This window comes from Takifugu flavidus, chromosome 8 (genome assembly GCF_003711565.1).
Source record: "Takifugu flavidus isolate HTHZ2018 chromosome 8, ASM371156v2, whole genome shotgun sequence".
NCBI lineage: Eukaryota > Metazoa > Chordata > Actinopteri > Tetraodontiformes > Tetraodontidae > Takifugu > Takifugu flavidus.
The window spans coordinates 11,775,684-11,796,545 of record NC_079527.1 but is presented as its reverse complement, the minus strand read 5'-3'; the positions used below and the strand labels follow the sequence as shown (position 1 = coordinate 11,796,545).

At 47.9% G+C, this 20,862-nt stretch overlaps 1 protein-coding gene across 3 annotated transcripts; it reads left to right on the top strand.

The window, feature by feature from the left end:
• Positions 1 to 1,005: 1,005 nt before the first annotated feature.
• Positions 1,006 to 18,038, top strand: fbln2 (fibulin 2). Of its 3 annotated transcripts, none has more exons than XM_057039810.1 (17): positions 1,006 to 1,155; positions 2,853 to 4,254; positions 8,705 to 8,819; positions 8,943 to 9,072; positions 9,648 to 9,843; positions 9,922 to 10,140; positions 10,742 to 10,852; positions 11,304 to 11,405; positions 12,000 to 12,131; positions 13,961 to 14,095; positions 14,613 to 14,753; positions 14,929 to 15,057; positions 15,624 to 15,749; positions 16,079 to 16,195; positions 16,307 to 16,435; positions 16,527 to 16,650; positions 16,740 to 18,038. In XM_057039810.1, exons 2-17 carry the CDS (start codon positions 2,970 to 2,972, stop codon positions 17,095 to 17,097), a joined length of 3,549 nt encoding a protein of 1,182 aa, XP_056895790.1. In that variant the 5' UTR covers positions 1,006 to 1,155; positions 2,853 to 2,969; the 3' UTR covers positions 17,098 to 18,038. The 3 variants fall into 3 exon arrangements, with proteins under 3 accessions (XP_056895790.1, XP_056895792.1, XP_056895791.1); XM_057039812.1 differs by having other exon boundaries at positions 1,086 to 1,159; XM_057039811.1 differs by having other exon boundaries at positions 1,106 to 1,250.
• The last annotated feature ends 2,824 nt before the right edge of the window (positions 18,039 to 20,862 follow it).

The window sequence follows — 20,862 nt, the reverse complement described above, 5'->3', positions numbered from 1 at the left end:
AAGCACAGTTATGATTTATGGTATTTTTTTCATGAAGAGGTTGTCAAAATTGGAAACTCAGAACAGAAAGCAGCTGGTGTTGAAATGGCACGAGGGATGATTTAGTTCTGACATGCACTGAACACAGGTGGTCATGGGTAATGCGCGTTATGTAATCTCTTCATGCGCCCAACATCTGTAAGCAGAAGAAAGGCTCCACAATTTGATCGTGGGTTTTTTTTGTGTGGGTGGGGGTGTTTTAGGGCAGGGCTGCACAAGAGTGGTGACAACAGCCTCCCTGTGCTGGGAATATTCAAGTGAGTAAGTTTATTAATGATAAGGAGACGGCCTGGATTTACAGCTGAACTCATGCTCGGATGCGTCTCCTGCTGAGGTGTTGAGTTACTTGGAGCACGCTGAGAACATATTCAATCAAGGAAAGCAGCTAAAATCAATGCGTCACCGTGGATGAAGTTATGCAAACCCAGTTAGGAAATGCTGGCACCTGATTTGAGGAAAGTTTATCATTCAGGAGTTTGCAGGGAGATTAAAAAAAAGTGAGAAGGAATCTGTGAAAGTGATGACAGAGAGGCTGGATTTGATCGAGACAGGCAGGAGCGGGGCAGCTGCATTGGTGACCCCACAAAATGAGACCATTGACTCATCTCTGTCGTTGATCAGTCAAGGGAGACCCGAGAATCAAAGTGGCCACTGGCCCGTGTTGCCCCTCACGTCTGCCCGATCGATCCATTCATCCAGAGACAGCTTTTGTCTGGTTTAAGTGTCACCCCTGATGCGATCAGCACGGGATCAAATGAAGTGGTGAAGGTCTGACACTCCTGCTGCAAGGCAAACTTTGCAGCAGGAGCCAACATAGGAATTAGTAAAGCGCTGCGACACACGCCAACTACAGCCAGCAAAAATCATTTTCCTACAACACCTTAAATTTCCACGTTTCATCGCTTCTCCTGGTTTGGATAAGTGTGGCGCAGAGAGGGACGTTTTTGAGAGAGTTGGAAATAATTCTATGGAGATTTGTCCCGCCCTCCCCCATAAAAAAAAAAAAAAAAAACAAGATCGAGGGCGCTTCCAACCTCCCGAGTCGGAGTCAGGGCGAAACTTTACGCACAAGTTTTTCCACCGGAGAGAGCAGCGCTGAGAGCCCAGAGACGCAAGGTAGGTGAGATGGTTTTTACTGATTCAAAACAAGCAAAGGCAGAACTGAATCCACCATTACATGGAGCGCTTCGGTGCGGGCCCAGAGCAGCTGAGTGAGTGAAACATAAATAATATTAAGAATTTTGCGCTGCACATGCATTTTTGTCATCTTTTTGTCATTCTGACGTCATTAGCAAAGTTCTACTTTTCCTTGTTCTGCGCCTTGTTTAATTAACTTCTTGACATTTAGACATGGGACTGACGCGATTATACGCCTAAGAAAGATGCGGGGTTGCACGTGCATGCGCGCACACGGAGTTTAATGGTCAGTTTTTTGGCAGCTCTGACGCAAAGTCACGCAGCCGCTGTTCCGAGGTGTGTTGCGGGACTCTGGGCTGAGAGCCGGACAAACATTCACTCCAAAAAAATCTGTCAAAGTCTGCAGAGCTCGATGAGCTCCACACTCACAGCATGAGATTCTCTTATCACCAGGTGGCCTTTGTGCCGTGTTGAAACTTTCCTTTTCACCAAAGGGAATGTAAACGTTCAACAGAGGTTTTGGGGGTGAGGGGGGGTTTGGGGCTGCGCTCAACACATCTCAGCGTCGGGCAGTGTGCCTTTTCAGGACTGCAAGGTCTGGTAAAATGATTCTGAACTGGCAGTGCACAAAGAGATCATTGATTCTCTAAATAGAGCTGCAGTGCACTTAATGTTCTGCTGCTTTTGTCTGTTTGATGAAGAAAAGCAGGACCGCAGATGTTTATTTTTGATGGCCCGTATAGATGAGCTCTAAATTAAATCTCCATTAATCTCAGAATGCTGTTTTGCTGAAGCACGTTGGTCGGAAATATGGAATTCCCAGCGCAGAAACAGACAAATGCACTCAAAACAATCCACTTTCCTTCAATTTTTAAACATGGTCTTCCCAGAATGCTATAGTCCTCCTTTATGGAGCAAGTCATTTGCAAACATCAAATTATAGCCGTACTTTGGCCTCCGCTTATGTGGTGGGAGTCTATTCCAAGGACAGTCAGTTTGGCAAAAAAAATTAATAATGTGATAACAAAGTAAAGGGCTGAAGAGCAGTATTTCAATTTGTCAGACATACGAGCAGGAAATGTCTAGAACTTTGTCGTGCAGAACCATTTTGAGTTCATCTCTGGTTCTGAACTAGATTTTTTTGGAAAGATGCCACCTACATCTTGTGCGATTGGCACGGATGCAGAAAAGTAAGGGAAAACAGGAAAAGTCAAATAGAAAACACCTGTTTTTTGTCTACGATTGTGTTCGGATTTGAAAGCACATCAGTCATTCACTCGATATCGCCTCTCCTATTCTAATTTGCTGTGCTTCTGATTCCTGCTTTACATTACACTTTATTTCACCTTTGCTTTTACAAAAACTTCTACGTCTTGGCACTGGTGTTCGTCCTGCAATTTAATATTAGGCTCAAATAACTGTGAAGTATTAGTACAAATTCCGCATTTTTCGGGGGAACGGACACAGTTTGCAGGAGCGGCTCTGTTTATCCCCTCAGTCGGACTTTGGTTTTCATCTCCTGTGGTGTCAGAGAGAAATCATGGAAAAATGCACCCCCGGCCGGTGATCAAATTAGAGCCGACAGGTTTTTTAAAAACAAACCAAAAATAACAGGCCACTCATTGTGATCAAGCCTCAACCTAGACGATGTCATTAACCGGTGTTTCTTTTTACAGGCTAAAAGAGGCAAATTTCTCTCACCTGGAAAAGAAAAACTGCTCCTGAAGAGAGATTTCTACCCACCAACTTACTGGAAGTGTCTTAAAATTCCACATACTTGCTTAGAAGTTAAAATGAACTTTCAGAGGGCAGCATTAGTTTTGTGCTGGACACTCCTATTCATGGACAGCTGTCTAAGCCAGAGAGACTGCACCGGTGTGGACTGTCCTCTGATGGACAACTGCCTCGAGACCACTTTAGAGGTGGGCGCCTGCTGCCCCACCTGCACACAGAGGGGCTGCACCTGCGAGGGCTACCAGTACTACGACTGCGTCCTGGCCGGCTTCCAGAAAGGGAAAGTCCCGGAGGGGGAGTCCTACTTTGTGGATTTCGGAAGCACTGAGTGCTCCTGTCCTCAGGGGGGAGGGAAGATAATCTGTCATTTCATTCCGTGCCCTGAACTGCCCACCAACTGCATTGATATTTTACAGCCAGCAGATGGATGCATGCAGTGTGAACGGATTGGCTGTGCCCATGGGAACAAAAAATACGAGGCGGGACACTCCTTTCAGATGGACGAGTGTCAGGTTTGCCACTGTCCTAATGAAGGTGGAAAGCTGATGTGCTCCCTTATCCCTGAGTGTGACCTTCACAGTGGTAATAAGCCCGTACGTGCCGCCACCACTGAGGACAACAGACGTTTCAGAGAAATTAACAGCCGCCCTGTCACCAGTCAAACACACCCAATGGAGCCGTACTCCAAGCTGGCACTGGGAAACACTCTCCCACTCTTTAAGCAGGACCCACACGGGCTTGGCACAACAAATTACGACAACATATTGGCGGGCCCGATGTCCTCCACTGTCCAAAAACTGGCCCAGTCTCTGGAATCTACTACAGTACCAGCAGCTTACCCAGAGTCAAGCTCCACTTCCTTCAGCTCCCACGATGAGCAGAGACATGAGCTAAGAGAGCCAGAAGAAACCAGAGAGGCTGTGGTCACGCAGGACATGGGTCCAACCACCACAGAGGTTCAGAGTGAACCCACAACAGTGCTGACGACCACACAGGAGGTGACCACTGAGAACCTCGGGCAAAAAAAAGAGGTCGGCGAAAGGCCCCTAAAACATGAGGGCACAAACGTCTTACAGGATCCCCTAAAAGACCTACTTCACACAACTCCACCAAAACATCAAAAACCTTCCCAAGCAACTCACTCCAGGAGCCACGCCAGCTTCCAATCTGTGGTTGACGAAAAAGAAACGGTCTCAGTGGAGCTCAGGGAGCATCCCAAGCTACAGTTCAGCCCCACCAGCCACGCTCCTGTCAGGATAAAGGAGGAGAGACAGGACAGCCAGCCCCAAAACACCCCCCAGAGCCACAACTACCAGGTCCCAGGTGGAGACGGGGTCACGGAAGGTACGTCAAGACACAGAGCTCCAGGTCTGTCTGACCTACTCCTGAACACTTCCTGCAAATCAAACACAGGGTTGTGATATATAACGTCTGAATGACAAGGTGGGGGTACTACATTTTGAAAAGACATACTTTCCTTGTTCTCACATCCTGCCTGAGCAGGAGGAATTCATAATTACTCTGTTCAGACTGGCAGGGGTCCAGGAAAAACAATTGTCCGTGGAAAAGCTGTTTTCCCTAGATAGCGTTTATCTACCTTAGTCAAAGCTCAGAACACAAAAGGTCTGTTTTCTGGGGTTGAAGCCCTGCTGCACGTGCTTCAAAGTTGAGTAAATAGCGATTAAAACCAAGGCCGCTCCTTATGTTTCCAGCCTGAGTCTAAAGCATCCGAGAGATCCCAAAGGGACACCCCTCTCCTTTTACCTGAGGGTTCTCCGGTTTTACCCCCGAACTGTGAGTCCTGGGAAAGAATGAAGATGATGAAGTGATTACAAGGATGTCCAGAGGATCGGTTACACTAGACTGGAAAACATCATATTCCAGTCCAAAACATGACGTGAGGTAAAATAAATTGCCCCTCAGTTCTAATCCCTATTACACACTATAACAATTAAGGTGCTTTATTAAATAAATAATGTTATTTTAGGCACTTAAACCTGCCAGGGATCGTTACCTTGGACCATAAGTTCCCAGTGTCTTACAACTGCATGACACAAGGTAGTTTTCCCCCATCTTATTAATGGACTAAACTCAATGGCAAATATTTCCTCTCTAATTCAGTTGTTGATTAAATTATTTGAGGCTTTTTTGTTATTGGTGGCGCTTTACCCGGCCGCCCACAGTCTGGAGGTGTGTGGTTAGTCCACTTTACAGCACAATGATGTCTGTTCAAACCTGTCGGGACTCTTCTTTCCTTTCAACACCCTACTTCCATTGGTATGTATAGTATATGTTGAATCCATAAGAAACGACCTGTTCAGGTGCCCCACCTGGCTGCACTCCGGAAGTGCAAGAACGAATGTAAAAGCACTGTTTTTTTTATTATATTTTGACATTTGTGGCTCAGGTTGGGGGAAGTTTTGCTCCTTATGTTTTCAAGTTTCAGCGTTTACAGATAAACAGGACCAAACCCAGCCATTAAAGCCAGTGAATTAGAGTCTCATGGAAGTCTGTCTGAGTTGGAAGCGGAAGCCAGAACTTTTTTTTCCCCTAATGGCAGAAAAAGTTCAAAAATTCCAGCCAGTCAGGATGCAGCGGCGCTGTTTGGTGCCGTCGAAGGTCGTTGCGCTAATGAGAGTGATGACAGGTAAAAAGAGCAGGAACGCACAGCTGACAAGGGTCTGGAATGACGCCTCTTGTCGACGCTGCCATCAGAACACGGGAAAGTTGTTTGGGAAGGAAGAGGGGACGGATTTTCATGAACATAACGTGTGTTATGGCCCACGATGAATGTTTTATTTATTTATTTTTAGGCACTAATCCCTGTTCAATTGCTCGGTCTCTTTCCAACTAGACACACTGTACACCCAGAAAGGGGGGGGGGGGGGGGTGGAGGGACTGGGATTGTTTAGACCTTCTGATGCTGGGTTGGCCCTGGTATAGAATTTCCTGGGGGTTGTACCTGCAGGCGGCATAATACCCATGTGATGAATGAAGCCCCTGTTGCGGCCTGATTGCCGACGGCTGCTCCCCGCTTCCCACGTGAGCCGGTGCGATTACCCGTGTCCCGCGAGGCCGCTGGCTTCCCGGTCTCCACGGTAATCGCCTCGTTTGGAGAACACCTCAGTGCGTCCCCCAGAGAGACGCTTCTGGAAGAACGGACGGTGAAATGGAAGGGGTCCGGATCTGCCCGGGCAAAAATCACAATAGGGGCTCTTGTTTGGATCAACAGGACTGTCGGTACACGCAGCACGCGGGGATGGGCTAAACAGATGTATAATTTTCCCTGGGATGAAACAGAGGGAGCATTCCAGAGCTGCATGACGGACTTCACTGTACCACTACAGGGGAGACCAGTTAGAACGGGATTGCTTGGCCTGTTCAGTTTAGTGTGCCTTCCAGGTCCTTTTCCATGGACCACATGTCCAAGGACGGAAAAAACACACGCTCCGGATCCGTCGAACAATAGACACACAGTATAAGCAGAGCTGGTTTATATACAGTCGAACTGCATCTGTGGACACTGCAGACATCACCTTCCTCGTTTCTTTTTCTCTGTCAATCCCAACATTTATCCCGACGACAGCAAAAAAAATAAAAGGTGCAGTGGGATGGAAGCTGAGAAACGGTTAATTGTGAAATATTTTCGCTCTCTTTTATTTTCTTCCATCAGGTCCAACATCAGCGTTTAATTCCCTGTGTTTTGGCTTGTGATCCCAGCTTGGAATGAATAACAAATAATAAGCCAGCGAATCACCGCTTCAATTACACAACTGTGGATATTCGGTCAGAGTTTTGCGGCGAAGTGCACTTAATTAATTTAATATGTCAGAGGAATCTCATGCTGAGGTTGCACAAAGATGAATCCGGCATGCGCTCGCTTTGTCATGTGGCTTCAGGAGACGCGACACGCAAGCTAACTAACTGCCCCGTCGGTTTATTGAGGTCCGTTGTTTCGGTTAGGACGTTTAGGCCTCTGGACCTGGATCATCTGGGGCCTGAGCACCGATCGAGGCGACAGAAAGACGGATCAGGTTGTTACTGGCTTTCCGCCTCAGTGAGATTAGGACATAAATGGACAGTAATTGAAACCTGAGTGAAGTCATGGGGACACTGTCTTTCCAGACCAAACTCAGCCTCCGACATGTTTGAGCCGCGTGACTTCGCCAACACACGATGTCGGCGCTCTTCTCCGTCGTCCACCTGCGATGTAAATCACTCGGAGTCCACAAAGGCTCCGTAATGACACCCGAGCCTTGATTAGTAGCAGCACACGGCTACACGCAAACCTGCAGACATGTCCAGAGCTGCCTCTTTCCTGGTTGTTATTCTAGCTCCATATTTTCAGGGGGTGTGATGTCATCGGTTCTGGATCTGGAAAAGAGGAAAGCATCTGGTCGGAGCGCTGGTGTAAAAGCCAAACATAATGACAGGACCGGGGGGAAAAAGCGATGCTGCACCTCAGCCACCTTTCAAGTGTATATTTGTGCAAGCGTGATAAATCAGCTGAGCTAATTATTGCATAGCCGGATGGAACAGGTTGCGATGCGGAGTTAATTAGAAGGTCTGTGGACCGGGACAAGACTCACGTAGACGAGTAGGTATTAGTTGTTTAGCGCTGATTTCATCTGGCAGCAGTGTGTTTTAATCGAGCATTAAATATTCCGACACGTGCGACATTCACGGGCAGGAAAAAATGAAAATAAATGGGTTTGGTTCGAACTAAAAGAGTCATTCCGTCCTAAAATTACAGGAGAGGTGTATCGAGAGGTGGATGTGAATTTTTGAATGCTGGAGTCATCAGAGACTCATTTAACCTAAAGCTGATGTCATTTACCAATTTCAGTGGGAAAAGTACTGAATAATGTTGATGTACTGGCGAGCTAAGAACAAATTCAGAGTTCAGCTTTATCTATTTGTGATTTCTATAATTGATTCTTTTGGGATTGCGCAAGCATCGGAGTCAGTCGATCACAAAATGGACGCAAGCCGAGCTAAAGCCTCCCAGCAACGGCTTCACCTTTGACCCCTGATTTGCGATAGTTATTGAATCTGAAATCAAAAGTTTGTCCATTGAAAGCTAAAATGTGTTTACTGAAGATGGACTTTTCCCCCCCAACTTTGCTCACACACAGCTTATATAACGGTTGTTGCCCGTGGGGCTAAAACGGTGAGCCTGTAATAGACAATGAAGTCTTGGCGGCCCGCCGGACCGTCTGGAACCCTTAAAGGCACTTTTGTTGTGTCCGTAGGTCGGCTTGACTGATAACAGGACTGAGGTTTGATGGACTGGAAAAGCATGAATGTCATGAGTTGTGTGTTTTACAGTAGTCAGGAGCCACAAATCAAAGGCGGAATGCAGCGGCCTGTTATTGAAGGAGCATGAGGTTTTCCTGTCTCTTCCCTGACCCGAACTGAAATGAAGTGCTAATGTGCGACTCTGTCTTTTTGCTCCAGCTCCAATTATTCAGGATGCAACAAAAAGCTCAACTCTGAAGGCTGTTTTATAGAGTCTTGGCTTTCAGAGCTGCCAGCCAGTGAGAGCGAGAGGCTGAGTAGAAAAACACAGCTTGTTCCTTGCTATTCCCATTCTCCTCCAGTCACCTAAATCAACTTTGGGGATGAGACGTTCGCTTCCAACGTAAACAGCCTGTAGGATCTTAGAGCCAGTCACTGATGGGATTCGGTGATGGTGAATTCTCTTCCTCCAGCTGAATCATCTCGTAATTCCCCTGAAATGCCGGCTGCACTGAACGGGATAAATCTGGAAATTGGTGTTTGTGTTTCAATGTAGTGTCCGCCAAGGAGCTGGTGCAGACTTGCTGCGAGACGGGGGAAAAATGGGCCTCCAGTAATGGTCACTGCAACGACATGGAGCCACCCGCTATGGACAGGCACTCCATCTGCTGGTAAGGCTCTTTGGAAATGCCCACTTCTGCACCTTAGGGATTATTTAAAATACTCATATATATGGGATTTGATTCCACCGGGATTGGGTATTCAGTCCACCTGATTGTGTATTTCCCCGCCAGGACCGCCCAGCGACAGTGCTGCGTTGGCTCTCTGGGAGAACAGCAGTGCCTGGCTGGGATCAATGCAGCCAGAGGAGGCGAAGCGTGTCCGAAGAATGTCAGCGACAAATGTGGAACGGATTCATACAAGGTCTGTTTTTCGACCCGGCTGTCTTTTGTTGAAATGGATTGATACCTTCAGGCTGACAGTTGATTCCAGCATCCTTTCCTGTGTTGACAGTCGGCATGTGCTGAAGTGATTTGGTTAATTTATTACAGTGGCATGTCATATTTGCTCACACTTCCCAAATATACCAACAGCATGTGACCCCTTCCCCCAAGAGCATGGGGGTCATTAAAGCAGTAAAGCTGATAAATATTTGTTTTTCAGCCCCTTCTTCTCAGATCCTCAGTAATGGCATCCCTCCCATAGCTGGTTACATCACAGTAGTTGTGATTTTAGTTTTGTTTTGGTATCCTCCCAGACACCCCAGTTGGTGATCTCACCGAGAGCAGCGGGGCAACCGAGTGAGAGGATCAAAAGATCATTCAAACGTGAAGTCCAGGAGCCTTTTGCGCACATCTGCTAACATCATATCAGCTGCGCGACAAAGCTAACTTCCTATATAGCACTCAGACTGTCACAGATGAAGGGAGCGTCTGATGGTGGCAGGAGAAGGTCCAGAGATAGAAGAACTGTGTTAAGACTTGCTGTCTGACCTTCAGGAGTGCTGCGACTGCTGCTTCCTGGGGCTGCAGCTGCGCGCCGAGGGCCGTCGCTGCGAGCCCCACAGCTACTTGGGATTCCACTGCAGACACGTCTTTCTGAGCTGCTGCGAGGAAGAGGAGAGCGGTCACGAGGAGAGCTACTCCGCCGTCAGAGAGAGGCCCACCTTCACCTCCAGTCCGCCGCTTCAAAAAGGTAGACCGCTCAACCACTCGAACCTGAAATCCTCCATCTGGGACCACCATTTAAAGGGGTTCTCTCTGTGCGCTGCAGTATCTGACAGTCCCTTCCCCAGAGAGGCCTTCTCCATTGGCGAGGAGCAGGACGGGGGCAACGCAGTGGATGGCCCGATTGAGGTGGACGACATGGACAAGTGCCAGCTTTATGCGGGCAACAGCTGCCACCACAGATGCGTCAACACGCCCAGCTCCTTCCGGTGCGAGTGCTTCCCTGGTTACGTGCTGCAGGAGGATGCTTTCACTTGTGTGCCAGGTAACGGGGACGACCGGTAATCACCTTCTGTCACCGGGGTGGCGCTCTGTGCCATTTGCTGTTGGGAACGTGATTTAGAGCGTGCGTTCCTGTCAGGAAGACCCCATTTGTTGTGATTTGTCTACACATTCGCAGTGTATTATTTTCCTGGTCTGACTGAGTTCCTTCCTGTCTGCGAGCGCCGATAATGTCTAATAATAGTTATTTTAATCATAAACTCACATCCCTTTCCTGGACTACACTGCTCTTTGCTTCTTTCCTTTATTTGACAAATTCATCAAGCGTTGGGCTCCTCAGATGTTGAGAATGAAAGCATTTTCAGGCAATTCTGCATGACGTGTGTGTCAGACTTCCTCACCGTGAGCCTGCCCCGACGGGATTTTAATGCCAGAACTTGTAAATTACAGTGAGGGACATGGCTCGCCAATAAAACCAAATGTTTGTCTTCAGGCAGTGAGTTTTCCCCGGCTTTCATCCGCAGCCGCTAGCGTCGCGATGCAAAAGTTGCACGCGGTTCCCGCCTCTAACTGAGGCCGCAGCGGCCGGTGAGGTGGAATTCTTTGTGGCTGCACCTGTGATGAGATCATTCCTGTTCCTGCAGAGGCAGCAGAGGAGGACAACAGGCTGAAGGAGACCGAAGGCGCTGCTGTGGAGCCCACGTCACCGCTTCCACCCCCCACCGAGCCGCCTGCCCCAGCCGACCCCTGCGAAGGTAAGGAGCGAAAATCGCCTGCAGTAAATGCCTTCGTCCATCCTTACGCCTTCAACAGGAACTGGAACACGCAGCCAAGTGTGTTCAGAGGGAAGTGGGCCAGGCTTGTTTTAACAAACTCAATCTTTCCATGAAACTTAATTGTGCCACAAATGTCCAACACAATCAGCGAGATGCTATCAAAAGCTGGTTTGTTTTCAGCAGCAGCCGCTCATTCTCGCACCTTCTCCCCATCACAATCGGCCCGTCACAGCGTTTGTGTTGCTCTTGTTTGGTTTCCATTGCACCAGGGTGGAGGTCCCAAAAGGAAACACAATATGACCAGGTCAGGGTTCAGCCTGGAAAGAGAAATACAGTCAATAGTGTTCTCCTTTTCCGTCCCAGGCCAGGGAGCTGTCATCTGTGGTGCTGTGCATTTCATCTGACCTGTGTTTTTTGCTCTTTTACCCAGGAAATGGTCCCTGTCAGCAACAGTGCACCTCAGTGGGCGGAAGGCCACACTGCTCTTGTTTTCCTGGATTCTCTCTGATGACTGACGGACTCTCCTGCGCCGGTGAGCAATAGGAGAAATAGGAGAAAACAGTTTTTTTTGTTTGTTTCTTAGGTTTTTTTGGGCCACTGACCAGGCAGAAGGCAGGTAAAGGCTTTGTAGAGCCGGGCCAGGATATGGAAGGACAGTCATGCTCCATTAAACAGCAAACTCCATTTTAAGAAAGCACATTCCTACTGGAGCAGATTTCAGACATCCTGCCACGATTTAAGGCCAAGTGTCTTCAGTCAAAGGACTCTTATCATAAAAATGACATATTAGATGATTAAGAGTTGTTACCTGAGGGATCTGGCTGTGTCTTCTGTCAGGCCCGTCTCCCTTGGGACACCTTTACATTTAATGATGCTAGCACACACAGTGGCTCAGTATGGTGACAAATTCCTTATTGTTCAACTCGGTGGTCTCACCTGTGAGTCCCCCCTGAGGGGTGTCCAGCCAGTCTCTTTCATCTCCTTTTGACTGCTGATCTCAGCTGATAATGCTGCTCCTTTTGAAGTTATCCACCCAGATTCTCCTGCGGTGCACGTTCAGGTTATCAGCTCCCCTTTTGACCCCCCTTTGCCGACACGTTGATCGCTTTTTCTCCTTGAACAACAGACGTAAACGAGTGTTCGTCCGCACGCGCCTGCCAGCCGAACCAGCGCTGCGTGAATACGGTGGGGAACTACGTGTGCCAGAGTCAAATGAGCTGCCCCCCGGGATACCAGCGAAACAATGGTATTTGCGAAGGTACGGCGCTCTTTATCAGCATCCGAGTCTCTCCCACCCACAGTGAGTGCACTGTAAGTACCAACATTGTAAACATGCGTGCTCACAAAGGAAGGAAAGCACATTGTTCAGTTACACAATCAGTTCTGCCACCATGGAGAGCAGGTATTACAAACCTGATTACATTCTTAATATATTCCTCACTTCTGTGAGTGTCTAATGCCATGGTTGAGCACAGTCAAGAGGCAATAATCAGGAATTTCCCACCAGAGAGCTGCTCACATGCAGTTGTTCTTCCTTGCTTGCCCATTTTTGAGGTGCAGAAAACCTCCCCGTATGCGTTGTTATTGCCTTGCTAAATTGGGCTTGGGCACAGCCTGGGTTCACAGATTTTAGATTTGCAACTGCAGCGGGGTTTCCAGGGGCAAGAAAGCGAAATTCTGTGCAAAGTGAGATCGTATAGTTTACATTTTCCCCTTCGCCTTCACCTCACAGCGAGAAGCCAATTTCGGTCCTCTTCCACGAAGACTGTGACTCAAGATTGTGCAGGCTTATTCATCGATACTTTGCTGCCAAGAGCCAAATTCAGTCTTTAATAACAGATGCACAAATAAGTGTGTGCCAAAGATCACACCCATCAGTCCTGTCATTACTCAACAATTCAAAGATTAGACAGGTCATAAATCAGCCCAAATAAATCATGTTGTTGGTTTCTTGAGCGAGATAATCAAATTTAGGATAGGATAGGATAGGATAGGATAGGGTAGGATAGGAAATGTCATGTCAATGTGGCACATAATTTACCTGAAGCCATAACCCTCCACCTCATGGTGGTGCTAGAGGAAAAGTTACCCCCACAAAGGTTGGGGTTGTTTTGGAGTCGTTCATCTCTCAATGTTATAATCTAAAGAATCTGTATTTCAGGGAATATCCTGATATTCCTCTACCAATTACTCAAACTCCACTAAAGAAATGGCGGATCCTTCTTTTTGCCTTTCACCTTTATAGATCAGTCGGCATAAGCAGTGAATGATGTGGAATGCAGCCCTGTTTAAAGGTTAAAAAGGTTGAATTCTCCCATAAAGCACAAGACTTGGTTGACACCTGGTGATGCCTTAAACCTGGTGCATTATGGGAGGTCATGTCACTGCCAACCCCTCACACATTTATCCTGCTTCCTGCCTTTTGTCTACCTTTGTCTCTGTCAGCTCCTGCCAGATTCCTGTCAGGAGCGAGACACTCAATCACTATCTGCTGTGTAGAGACCAGACCAGTGCAGCGGCGAGCAGGGCTGCCTGCCAGAGCTGGGTTACACCAGACCACTATGGACCAATTATAGGGCTGAAGCACCCTTGATACTTATTATGCACCCTATTATGCAGCCTTCTGAGAATGTGGTCATCAATCTTTCACCCATATATGACAGCAAAGATGCAGGATTTTGATTAAAGTGAAGGCATTAGTGGATGGTAGGTGGAGTACCATGTGAATTTTCATATTCAGACGGCAGAAAACTAATAAGTAAATTAGATAAGATACGACACATTGTAACTCATCAGGCTAAAATAAGGCTATTCTGGCTGCTTCACTTGTGTTTTTACGTTTCAGTTTAGATGTAATTGTTAACATCATCCAATTATTTTAGTCTAAATCAAGCTTTGTTGGCAGAAAAACCTTTATCGTGAAGGAACTGCGGCAAATAAAATCATAAAATCAGCCATTTGACCACAGTGACACCGTGTGGTCAAGTGTGGTATCGACAGATTTCTGCAGCTGCACGCTGGATTTGTGCTTCATTTATTGTTAATCGTTTCCTCACTCCGAGTGTCTGGTGAAATATTTCATTTCAGATATCAACGAATGTGCGCAGCAGAGCCATAACTGTGGACAGGACGAGTGTGTGAATACGGTGGGCTCCTTCAGGTGCAATTCCAAACCTCGCTGTTCGCTGGGCTTTAATCGTGACGCACAGGGCAACTGTATAGGTATGGAAAATTCACTACCTCTGAATACCTCATGATACAGCTGTTTGAGATTCATCCATTTTGAAGTTTAAGTTAGGGAATCACAGCTGATAGGTAATCATGGCCGTTTATTGGACGCCATGCCGCTTGTGGCACAGGGGTTAAATGCCACCCAGACAGGAGATCAGAGCAATTGCTGTTAGGGGTTGCAGAGGGGTGGATAAAAGGCAATGCTATGTCCTTCAGTACAAAGTGATGCAGTGGAATTAGCCCCCAGGGACAGGAACTAAGGCGTGTTGAGGCAGCCCACACCCCAGTAAAAGGAGTGCAAAAGCAATACTGTGAGAAATGACAAAATCGCCGACATGTCAGGGGCCAATGAGACATTTCTGTGATGAAACCGTGCGACGTGCTTCGATTTTGATTGAAAAGGTGATTCCCCCTGTTACCCCATGCACCGAATTTGCACCCCTGCGCCTTTTCTTGCATCTTTTGTCACCGTTCATGTGCACATCTCCGCTGTCCTCCTCTGTTCCAGATACTGATGAGTGTGGCGCCTCCACTCAACCCTGCAGTCCAGCATTCAACTGCATCAACACTGTGGGATCCTACATGTGTCAGAGGAAGCTCGTTTGTAGCCGTGGCTACCACGCCGGTCCCGATGGATCCAGATGTGTCGGTAGGATTTCAACTATATAGCATGTTTGATACTTTAATATGTTGCGTCCACATATTTTAGCACCACAACAACCAAAGTCTAGTTCAGGCAAGAGTGTTGGATTAAGAAGGATGCATTTAAATCAAAGATTCAAAGAAACAGGTTGATGTTTCTTTCTTTCATTTGTTTCCTGCAGATGTGGACGAGTGTCAGAGCGGAGCTCATCGCTGCGGAGACGGCCAGATGTGCCACAATCTGCCCGGATCCTACCGCTGTGAATGCCAGACAGGATACGAGTACGACTCCTTCAGGAGGACGTGCGTGGGTGCGTCCGACGGGACACGTTTGTAGATAAACACGGCTTCATCGCCGGTTCATCCGCCCCCCTGCTGTTTGTTCCTCTGGTGAAAGGGAGAGGCGAGTCCTGCAGCAGGCGCAGGGCATCTCGTGCACGCTGTCCCTGCCCCAGCTTCCCTGCACGTGTGCTCCTCATCATAAAGCGCTCTGCCTGGGTGTTTGGACCATCTGCAGGCAGCTGCTCCTCTCACATCACACGCTCTCACAGGCGTGCACGGGGCAGCAAAAATGCTCATGCTTGGTTACCTTCATACACGCACAGATGGAATGCACCATCGGTATTAATCCTCCTGTAATAATGATTTGAAAGTACACTAATGCATCACTGTGTGTATTTACGTTACGCTATGACATTATAATTCCCAAATGAACTCAGGACACTGGTCCTACTTTTTTCCCCTCACTTTACACACCCAGTTTGCCTCTTGAGGTCCGTTAAAGCTGTCTCTTCCCAGAAGGTTCAGATTTTGCAGCGTCTTCACAGCGACGCCGTCTCTCGGGCCTGCTGATCTCACACCGATGTCCTCCTCGCAGATATAAATGAATGCTGGCGCTACTCGGGTCGCCTGTGTGCCCAGACGTGTGAGAACACCCCCGGCTCCTACGAGTGCTCGTGCACCTCCGGTTTCCGCTTATCCAGCGATGGCAAGAACTGTGAAGGTGTGTGTGTGTACCTGCATGGGTGTCTTCAACCGTGTGTACGTGTCTGTGCAAGCGGCCGTATGTTTTTGAGAACCTGGAGCTGCGAGTAGTTGTTGTAGCATCACGCTCGCGCATGCGTGAACAATACGGATTCACCGAGCAAGAGAATATCAAAGCTGGCCGGTGTGTAACATATCAAGGTTGGCTTATAATTGTTTGACTCTGTACGTGACTTGCCTGGGAGCACAAAGCATAATTGGTTGAATAACATCATCTTGTTTACATGTAAGGGTGGAAACTCTTTGATCAGGCTCCGACAGTAATGAGCTCTAACCTCTACTCTCCAGATGTGAACGAGTGCTTGGCCAGCCCGTGCAGCCAGGAGTGTGCAAACATCTACGGCTCCTACCAGTGCTACTGCCGACAGGGCTACTTCCTCAGGCAGGATGGGCACACCTGCGACGGTTGGGAACACTTCCCCCCTCACTGAAATGTCACATCATTGTGCCAAGCCTGTGTTTGGGACCCGCACGGTTAGCGTTGTCGCCTGACCGGAATTCTCCCCTCTCGCCCAGACATCGACGAGTGCTCGCAGAGCATCGGCCATCTGTGCACCTACAAGTGCGAGAACGTCCCCGGGAGCTACCAGTGCGCCTGCCCGGAATACGGATACACCATGTCTGCGAATGGACGCTCTTGCAAGGGTGAGCGCAGCGTTTTTAGAGCGTCTCTGCAGCCATTCACAAGTGGATTCCCTCATCCAGTCAGTTGAAGTGACCTCTGACTGTGTTGTAGACATCGACGAGTGCACCACTGGGGCCCATAACTGCTCTCTGGCTGAGACCTGCTACAACATCCAGGGAGGATACCGCTGCCTTTCCCTCAACTGTCCACCGAACTACCGCAAAGTGTCCGACACGTACGTAAAACCCAAGGTCTCGCATATGTCTGGAGCTCTAATGAAACTCCTTCTTCTTCTCCTCCTCCTGTCCCTCCCTCCCCGGGCAGACGCTGTGAGCGGATTAGCTGTCCCAACTACCTGGACTGTCAGAACTCCCCCCTCAGAATCACCTACTACTACCTCAGCTTCCAGTCCAACATCGTCATCCCCGCTCAGATCTTCCGCATCGGGCCCTCCCCCGCGTACTCGGGGGACAACGTAATCATCAGCATCACGCAGGGCAACGAGGACAACTACTTCAGCACGCGGAAGCTCAACGCCTACACCGGCGCCGTGTACTTGCAGCGGCAGGTCGAAGGGCCGCGGGACTTCCTCGTCAACGTGGAGATGAAGCTGTGGCGGCAGGGCACGTTCACCACCTTCCACGCCCGCATCTACGTCTTCATCACAGGCAACTCCATGTAAGGGTCAGCGGCGCCGGCGAGGACGTGATGCGTTCACAGAGGACTTCCGGTATCGGTATTTAACAGTGTCGTCCAGCATACCACTATCTGTCCTTAACGGTTTGACTAGTTAGTCTCGATCTTGTACTGTTGAAGTTACGTTGCTGTAGGAATAGTCGGATGTCCGGACTTTTTTTTTTCTGCGTTCCCGTCCGTCTCTGTTGCATCCACTACATTTGCATGTCTTTTTTTTTTTTTTTTTTTTTAAGGATCGCAAAGCACTACTTCTTTAATTCCACGCGTTAAAACTAGAAACACATCAGAAACCAGTCGAGCCTCTGTTAAAAATCGTTGATATTTCTGTGCACAATTACCAGCCGGTCACTGGTTTCCAGTACCTGCTTCCTTGTTCTTTTTTTTCTTTCCATTTGCTGTCAGCAGATGATACGACAACACTGTGCTTGTAGGTTTTCACGTTACAGTGCCTAATCTTAAAGTCTCTTCCTTTGACCCCCGCGCTGCTGTTTTCAGTTTGTCCTTGAAGTATTTTATATTATGTTATTGTCTATGACTTTATATGATGTATTTTTTTGTATCAGACACATTATGTTTGGATGTATGATATTTTTATGCTTAAATTGCAGGCTGCAAAATATTTTAGTAAAATGTTAAAAAAAAAAACCACCAGCGCTGTCTAGATTTCCTCATTGACCCGGACACGTCATTGATTCTGGCCCGCCCGATGTAAATGGTGAAGATTATTCCTGAATTATTCAATCCTGTCGTGCTGGGGCATGTCGCAGCGTAAATATCTGTGCCTAGTTATGTACCTGTTCACGTACCTGTTCACACCTTGCCTGTGAGCTGAGTCACTGGTGCCAAACTCACGCACACAGATGAGCCATCAGCGATCGCGTAGCGTCTGATTTCTGCCATAAAATTATTATGGTGTGTTTCTATTCATGTCTGTTCTCTGTTCAATGGTCTGTTCAATGGGTTACACTGCCACCTACAGGCTGAATACAGTTCTACACCATGAAGTTATGGCGACATGAATTCAACCTCAAAACAATATCTTTGCACAATATAGACATAAAAGCTCAATTATTTTACTTTACTTTGTTTCTAATTTGTGCCACAAGGGGATTCTCTGGCCCTGCCTCAGGGTTCACTGAACCTGAACCTTCCAGCGGTCTTGTAATCATCGGAAAGGGTGTGCATCTGCCTCCCTGACAGCTGTATTAATGCCGGTTGTGCATCCTAACAGAGCCGCTTGTGACAATAATTGCTTCTCAATGCAGAAAAATGTTCAGAGGAACAATCAGCTCCTTCATTAAGTCCTGGGCAGGTGTGCATGAGTGTGTGTGTGTGTGTGTGTGTGTGTGTGTGTGTGTGTGTGTGTGTGTGTGTGATGGCTTGCAAATCCACCCAGATGCCACAGTTGTTGTGTACAGTCCACAACAAGCCCTGTGGCCATGATTGATGTGTCTTTCCCCTAATTAGCTTTATCTGCTCTTCAAGATTAGCTGCTGTGTTTCAGGGACAGAGGGTAAGACACACACGCAAGCATGCACACGCACACACTCACTCACACACACACACACACACATGCACGCACGCACACACACACACTCACACACATATCTATTATGGGTTTAGGGACACTGACAGGAAGTTTTAAAATCTCCAGGACAAAGGAAGAGGGGCCGAAGGAGGGTTACAGAAGCGGATAGTTAGAGAGGAGACAGTGCTGTGGTCCTGTAACCGTACTGTAATCTGGAGAAAATAACTGGGTCAGAACATGTTGGTCCTGAGTAAACTCTATCCTCTGCTTCAGACCAAAACTGGGCCAAGTGTGACTCAGCCTGGTTGGTGGTTCGAGTCTGAGTGTGGATCTTTGTCGAGTTTTTTTTGCAACTTAACTTTGAAAAGTGTCCAATCGAGAATGCGCACAACATATTTGCACCTAAACCTTTGTTTTATTCCACATATAAGTAAAATTAAAGCAATGTAAGTAATATGATGATGTGTGATGTTAATATTTGACCAGTTTAAAAAGAAAATCACAATATATCGCCTTGTTGCGGTTGCTGCATACATCAAATGATGCCGTCTGTATTACGTGTGCTGTATTTATTCTAAGATGCAGCCTGACTTTGGACCATAGATGTTTCCAGAATATCACTTTGAAGGCGGTAAAGAGGTGGTTGTTCCACAACTGTGATATTTGTGATATAATTAATTATTATGTCTCGGCCCGTGGTCCGAGGAGCGGGCTCCGCTCAGACACGCCACCTGAGAATTAGGCTTTAAGCTGAAAAATAAAATGTTCAGAAGGAGTGTGGCCTGCTGAAAAACACACCGTATTTAAGCGGCTAGACGTTGCATAATGCAAGGAAGAATTTAAGTTTGGAATCCCCTGAATTCCTGGGAGTAAGGGCTAAACTATTTAAGTGCGCTGGTCAACGTTGCCATCCACGACTCTCCATTATTCTTCCCCCTCAGCTGGGAGTTTATCTCACCGTCACCGGCGTGTGAAAACAACGTTTCTCCCACGTGGGCCTCGACGTCGCTGGAAATAGGCAGAGCGAAAGCAGCTGGGCAGTCACGAAAGGGTCATTTTTGTCCATTACACTGCGCGATCAAGGCTTTGTAGCACACAGACGACCACACACGACCACACGCATACAGCATCAGAAATATCTGCTTAGCACGTGTCTGGGTTCAGACTGAAGCCAGGCGAGGATGCAGCGTGATGGGGGAGAGCTGCAGACGTGCTCGTCTTTGATAGCTCAGGTGGTCATTACCTGAGGGGGGGAAAGAGCATTAATGGGCATTCTCTGCAGCAGACAAGCACGGACTAGTGCTCCCTCCTCTCTGGCTGCCATAAACAAGGGGAAGTATGCATCATTAGATCAGGACGACCTGCAGCCGAGCCAGCTTACAGTAGCTGGAGGTGTGAAGTGCACGCGCTCGACCTCTGGCCTCTCTCTAGAGAAGCAGCATGCAGCCTAAAAGGGGGGAAAGAAAAGACTAGACAGATGGGCAGCGTCAGGAAAAACCCAATCCCTGGAAATGAAAAAAAAGGGGAAGAAAATGAGAGAAGGGTTGAAAAACAGAAAAAACAGTGAGAGAAGTATTTGCCTGAGAGGAGAAAGAGGGAAGTTATGTGAGTCTGCCTGTCACGCTGACGCGCCTGATAGATCCGTCTCATGTCACTGCATCGCATTTCAGCAGCTGTTACGCCACATCCTAGTTCCTCCACCTGTCGACAGAATAAAAGAGAACGCATTTAAGAAGCAATCTAACCACCCCAAAACCCGGACTCAAGTCAGGGTTTAAAGGAAACAAGGCCCCAACTGGTGTGAATGGGGGGGGGGGGGGGTTCTCCTGGGTGGGAAGATTTACTGGAGTCTTAATCACAGGTCGAGGCTCTGACCAATGGGGAAGGAGCCGCAGATGATGCGCTGCCTTGTTAACTGCCACTTTGACAGGATGCAATGCCAGAAATCTTTGGCATGTGTGACATTTGACACCCCTGACACCGCACACATCAAGATCCTGGCTGACGCATCATCACTCACCCTGGTGTGTGCCACCAGGGGCACTTGAAACGATATTTTAACGAAGCATCTTGATGTGTGTTTATGGTTTATCTGTAAACTAGTCTGTAAACTAGTAAACTAGTCAAACGATCGCAGAGTTGCAGAAGCTCTGGCTGATAAACAGCGCCATCTGGTGGACAATCTTGAAGTCAGAAAATGCTGAAAAGCTCGGGTCGATCTCT

What these genes read in the sequence shown, in the direction of transcription:
- fbln2 (XM_057039810.1), top strand. Translation starts at nt 2,970, where the DNA reads ATGAACTTTCAGAGGGCAGCATTAGTTTTGTGCTGGACACTCCTATTC. An exon ending in GACAGGCACTCCATCTGCTG is followed by an intron (nt 8,820 to 8,942) that starts GTAAGGCTCTTT and finishes TTTCCCCGCCAG; the next exon opens with GACCGCCCAGCGACAGTGCT. An exon ending in CGCACAGGGCAACTGTATAG is followed by an intron (nt 14,096 to 14,612) that starts GTATGGAAAATT and finishes CCTCTGTTCCAG; the next exon opens with ATACTGATGAGTGTGGCGCC.